We start from the raw sequence: 6000 nt of genomic DNA, 5'->3' as shown, positions 1-6000 counted from the left end.
CTACAACTGGTACCTTTACCCCACTAAGTTGAAAACAAATCTTCTCCAACACATCGGACTTATGCTGAAGGGGATGTGGGCTCGTAGGCGACTTTCACCAGATATGGTAGGATTGTCCAACAATTTGCACACACTGGTCAGGAAGCCTGGCACAAATTAAAGAGATCCTGGGTTACCCCCTCCCCAACACTTCGGGTTTTGCACTGTTGCGATTGAGGGACAATACTTTGAAGCGCCAGACTAGAGGCGAAAGAGCTATAATGTGGCTATGTCTAGGTACAGCAAAAATGACTGTTGCCCCCACTTGGAAGAAGAAAGAAGCCCCCACGCTGACAAAGAAATGCCTGTTTACGGAAGGCCTTTGACACTCAAAAGAATGGCAAACATTTTCAGGCACGATTTTAAAAACTTTGAATTCACTTGGGGACCTTTGGTATCTTACCTCTCCAGATGCCTGCCTTTAGTGGCCTGTCCTGCAAGTCTTATAGCACTCCACTTTTTCTAATTCCAAATCCCAGTAGTGCAACTCCCCGGGCCCTATGCAGAGAACCTCCCATCTAGATAGGTACACTTTAAAATACTTATCCCAGCCACCACCGCTTCTACAAGTCGAATTACAACCACCATGCACCTAATTCTTTGTTGATACCAGAGTTTATGTATGGGGAGGTGGGTTTAGTGGGGAAATGGTTTGCACAAGATATACTCACGAGATAGTAACTTCAATTGGCATCTATGTTGTTTTTAATGCTATCCCCTCACCAAGGGACACTGTTTGTTCAATTTATTAGCTATACTGTAATTGCTGAAGGGGAAAGTTTTTAACTTAAAGCATTTCTTGGCTATGTGAAAACTGCAATACAGACAGTTTTCACAAAATAACGTGCAAGTTAAAAAAAATCTTACTTTAATTCAACTTAATGCACATTAAACACTCTGGTGGATTCAACCAGGGCCCCCAAGTCAGTCTATGTACGTTAATCTAAGAAATAGATTTGTTTTAAAACGTATTTCAGGAATGTGATGGGCTTTACAAAGGTTGTACAGGCTCAAAGAAAACCTTCAGTAATATAGTTCACGATTCATAAATGTTTCTTCATGAGGCTGGTCTATTACGAAGAAGTAGAATCACAAAAGTGTTAAAGAAACTTTACCTTTTTATTATAGATTTTAAAAGTCCAGGTCAGAAACACAACGAACACTCTGGTTTACAAATCGGACGAGTCCTTCTAGAAGGAGTCTTCCTCAGTTATACAGAGACGACAATTGAGTGTTTGACCAGGCTGCAACTCTCTTCCATACTGGAGAATCCAAATGTCACAAAATCATTATAAAATATGAACTACTGGAAGTTAAAAGTAAACTAAGAATAACAATGTCTCTCATATATACATGTGTACTTCTCACATTGGATGTGAGAAGCAACAGTTTGTCTGGGTTACCCAACATTTTCAGAACACCTTCACATAACAGCCTGTAATAGGATATTTTGCCCTAATAAACAGAAGAGCAAATACCCTATTCAGTTTCTGAAATCCTCAGTAGCTAGGCACATTCACAAAGAGACTCTTCACTCAACAAATCTTCGTATGACATGAACAGTCTTCTTTTGTTGGTTTGAGAAAATGTAAAGTGGTGAAGTCTTTCAGTACCACACCATGCTGAGTTTCCACTAGTGAACAATCAATATTACTGATGCTTCAGCTCTCCATTTTCCCATTTTTTGAAGGTTTGTTCTTGAAAGGATCATCTTGTGAAGTGGGTGTCGACAAGTGTTCAAGCTCATAACATCCATTAGCAGCTGCTGGCTTCACTCCACTGTCCCCTCTGTCTTCAATGCCTATGCTCTTCTTGTGCTCAATGATCTGTTGCATTTGGTGCATCGCGTAGTCCGGTTTTGTCGTTAATGGTCCAGATGGGACAGTCATCCCCAAGATATCAGACACCATGTACGGTTTGAGCCAGCCAACCAGTGGCGTGCTCCCAGGGGTATAGTGGGTCATCTTATGGTAGAACAGCAGTCCATCCACCTGTAGAGGGACAGAAAAAACGTTAGAAGGACTCTTTACAGTGCCATGCCATTTCCTTTTCATACAAGTATTCAAGGTTTCTGAAGAAAGTGGGAGGTGTAACCAGCAATGGAGAAGAACTGCGCAATAAGACGCATTTTTTCAAATAAGTGACAAATATACTGCATCCTGTTCAGATACGATCCAGAGGAGTCCTTACCACAAATAATGTTATAGCTGAATAGTAAGGACCCCAGAACAGATGTGCATGGATAAAGATTGACCCACACCCAACTCAAATAAACATTAGACAGAAAATGAAGAGACTAAGAACTGAATGGCCAGGGAATAAAACCAACGTCTACTCACCTGTAACTGACATGAGAATGTAGGATACTTCACACACAGTTTACAAATATTGATGAGGTAAAATGGATGGCAAACATGGCACCCATTAGCTGTTTCTATGGCGAGCTCTGATTCCGTCGGAGATCGCTGTAGAATTTTCTACAGGTTGTAGCGATATAGCTATGCAAAATGAAGCAACCAAATCTAAAGATCATCCTGAACCTGGCAACTGTGAAAAATAAAATCAACCTCACTCAAAAGAGGGGGGTAAACTATGCATTAAACAGCCCACGCCTCCCATATGGCAGAGTATCTATATTAGGAATTGGGTTGGGGCCCTGTAACGCCAGATAGGCAGGACCTCTAATAAAGCAATCAGCGTTATATAATGCCGCCCAAGTTAAGTACTTAGATCACAGTTAGGAGTACAATGTCAATAAATCTATTGTAACAACAGAAAAAGATTCACACAGTAATTCAAGAATGAGTTGTTCAGTGTGTACTCAATAAAATATAAAACATACAGGAACAACCTGGTAAAGTGAACTTGTTGTTTTTACAAACAGGACTAACAAATATAATGCACTCACTGCCTTCTATACAACGGTTACTATGAGAACAAAAGAGACCTTCAACAGTGTGCTGGGTGTTAAGTGATATAGTGGTGCAATAATAGTTCAAACAATTACACAAAAGTAACAAATTCAAGCTCAAAGAACTGCTTGGTTATTCAAGCAATTCTAATGTAAACAATATATTCGTTACATGCATAGTTCATTTGGGACACCAATCCAATATTCAGTGAATAACGTAGGTCTTTGGCAGTTTAGTTGGTTCTGCAGTCCCACTGTCAAGGTGATGTACTGACGGATAAAGACCCTATCGACATTAACCTCACACACAGAAAGTACACAGAATCGTGAGCCAGAGTTAGTGGAATATTCTTTTTGGTCATGATTTACTTGAAGAATTGTGTTGACACAAGTGTCGGAGTCTCCTTAGGATGGGGGCTGGGATCCATTTACACAAGGGAGCACAAAAATAATTCTTAATTAAAGGGGGTGGGGGTTCTTGCCTACTTAGGAGAAATAAGGGGGAAAAAAGTGGCCAGAGAGAGTAAATGGCAGCATTTGTAAAGCACACAGCTACCTCCGTAGAGGTGCCCCGGCGCTGTTGGCCGTCAGGAAAATTAAGCAAGCTATTGCCCAGAGTCACATGGTCCTGGGCTAACCTGCCGCTGGAGCCGGGGATCGGACCGTGAACCCTGTGGTCTGCAGTCAGGAACTCTCACCGCTGCACCACACCTCTTCAGGGGGAGACAGGAGAAGAAGCACAATTGGTTCCGTTCAGAGCACTTACTTAGAATGCGAGCGACAGGACCTAACAGTGAAGGAGAGCATGCATCTAGAAACAAGAAATCAAATGGACTGGATGGCGCAATGGTTTGCAATAATAGTGGATGGTGTGGGGGACACCCAAAGCATACATCTTGATGGAGGTGGTAACAAGAATGCTTAATGGTAATGCATCCCACATAACTCAAAGAAATGTAGCCGGTTACTGGAAGACGATGCGCAATTAGCTAAATGTTGAAGGAATTGAGATCTGTGGACAATGCAAAAAAACAGAATGAAGAAGCACAGTGTTGCTTACTCTTGAACATATCATACAATATTATGTTTAGTGGAGCTCTCGGTCAGAGTAAGAGGGATGAACTTGCGGAGATACGGCACCGCCGGTCTTCGCTGGACAAAAATTGATGTCTATCAGTGTCCAGGCCTTTTTGAAAGGGGGTGGAAGGCAGGGGCATCCTTGGAGAAAGTGTAGTAGTCCTTACCTAACAAAAGCTTCGGATGAATTTGGTACAGGGTTTAGGTCGCTCTTAGCAATGGGTCATTCTACACACTTGGTTTGTGGCATACGTGCGCAATGTCTGAATAAAAAGCGCATTGTGTGTGTGTCACATCTCTTGCTTGGGTTGCTGGGAAGGGTGTGCAACGTGCACCACCAATTAAAAAAAACTGCTGAGGGAGGGTGTTAAGGAGAGGGCACATTTTCTTTATTGGAAAGCCACTTCGCTCCAATGGAACTGCAGTGACACAGATGAAATTGAAGACAAAGGGCCACTAAGAATTCAACGGGGGTGGGGACATGTTGTAGTCTTTGATGCAGATCATGGTTGAACTACAATCCTGATGGTAGGCGAGGACCTGTTGAGGTAGAGGTCGGGAATACAATTTCAACGAAATATGAACTGTTCTGTAGGGGGCATAAGAGGGGGAGTTTGCATGTTCTGGATTTCAGGCATTTTGTGGAGCTCAGAGTGTAATGTTTCAAACTTCATAACGAGGAAGGCCTCTATTTTGAGTTAGTGCTTGTCCATATCTCCTCCCTTGGGATCAGGGCGTATGGCTTCCAATACTGACAATTTGATGTCATTCTCAGCAAGGGAACTCTCCATGAGGTGTTTTATCAATGGCACAGTCATCACTTGACATTTCAGGCTGGATTTGTGGTGGCCGATCCTCACTCTTACTACCGGATTAGTTCTGCCAATGTATTATCTATTGCAGGCATAAAGTATGCCATAAATTACATTTCTGGTTCTACAATTGGCAAATGTCTTTTGCATTGCTATTTTTTTTATTAAACTTTTTATTGGAATTTCGACAATACCAACATACATTGTACCTTCTTTAACAACACATTTGCCAATCACAGCGTACATAAGTATAAACCAGTGAAGTACAATTACAGTTGCAGTACATATCAAAGCAAATACTTAAATCCCCGAAACTCCCCCCACCTCGAACTTCACCCAGGCGATAAGAATACTTGTGTGCACCACTATGGGGCGACACAGCAAGAACATGTACTGCACAGTGGTCAGTTACAACCAGGAAGAATCATCACAAAAGTTGAATGACCCACCATTCAGTTCCGATAGTAGAGTATTTCCTGTTCATTGATAGTGTATTAAGATTCTCCGCAGCATTGCACCTCATGGAACATTACCCTTCAGAATAAATCAGGATGAGCCATCAGATACGCTGTAATGGGGCTCCAAAAATCTTTAGGACGGGAGGATTCCGGTAACTCTTCCTCATACACTTGCAACTGGTTCCTACAATAAACCAGGTCCTTAAGCCACTGTTTTATAGTGGGGGCAGACCTCAATCCCCATCTCTGCGCCACCGCTCGTTTTGCAAGCAGAGTGGAGACCACCACGAGGCTTCAATTAGTTGACTTCAGACGTTTCACATACCCCAGGAGACTGCTTTGCTATCTCTGACGGAAGACAGAGCCCTCAATAGTTTGATCACGAGGAACGAGCTCCACAGTGACGTCAAAGATCAAGTTGAAATTAATGTCCGAAAAACGGTAATTCAACTATTGTGAAAATGTGAGAAATTCAGTGGCATTAATGGACGAAATGCATAATACATCGTCTTGCGCCTATACCATGAAGATGTCCTTTCGGCAAATGGAATTTTTGGGTTGTATCACTTTTATTTTTAGAAGAGTATGCAGGTGTTTCGCCTACATCCACTGGCCGGTGAAGACAGGGAGTGGGAAGTGGTTGAGGGGGGAACAAGGCAAACACAAGGAGATAATGGACGGACCCAGCTATATGCAAATCAGT

General features: G+C 42.4%; 1 protein-coding gene across 4 annotated transcripts in view; it reads right to left on the bottom strand.

Annotated features, from left to right (window-relative positions):
- Positions 1–1139: 1139 nt before the first annotated feature.
- SNUPN (snurportin 1) overlaps positions 1140–6000 on the bottom strand; it is a 274119-nt gene continuing 269258 nt past the window's right edge. For all 4 annotated transcript variants that reach the window (XM_078685088.1, XM_078685085.1, XM_078685086.1 and 1 more), the window contains one exon: positions 1140–2030. In XM_078685088.1, coding sequence (XP_078541214.1) covers positions 1701–2030 — 330 coding nt within the window. In that variant the 3' untranslated portion in view covers positions 1140–1700. The remainder of the gene's footprint in view (positions 2031–6000) is intronic.

The sequence above is a fragment of the Lissotriton helveticus genome, chromosome 3_2, assembly GCF_964261635.1.
Source record: "Lissotriton helveticus chromosome 3_2, aLisHel1.1, whole genome shotgun sequence".
Lineage (NCBI taxonomy): Eukaryota > Metazoa > Chordata > Amphibia > Caudata > Salamandridae > Lissotriton > Lissotriton helveticus.
Note: the sequence above shows the minus strand (reverse complement) of the source record. Positions and strands in the feature narration are given on the sequence as shown.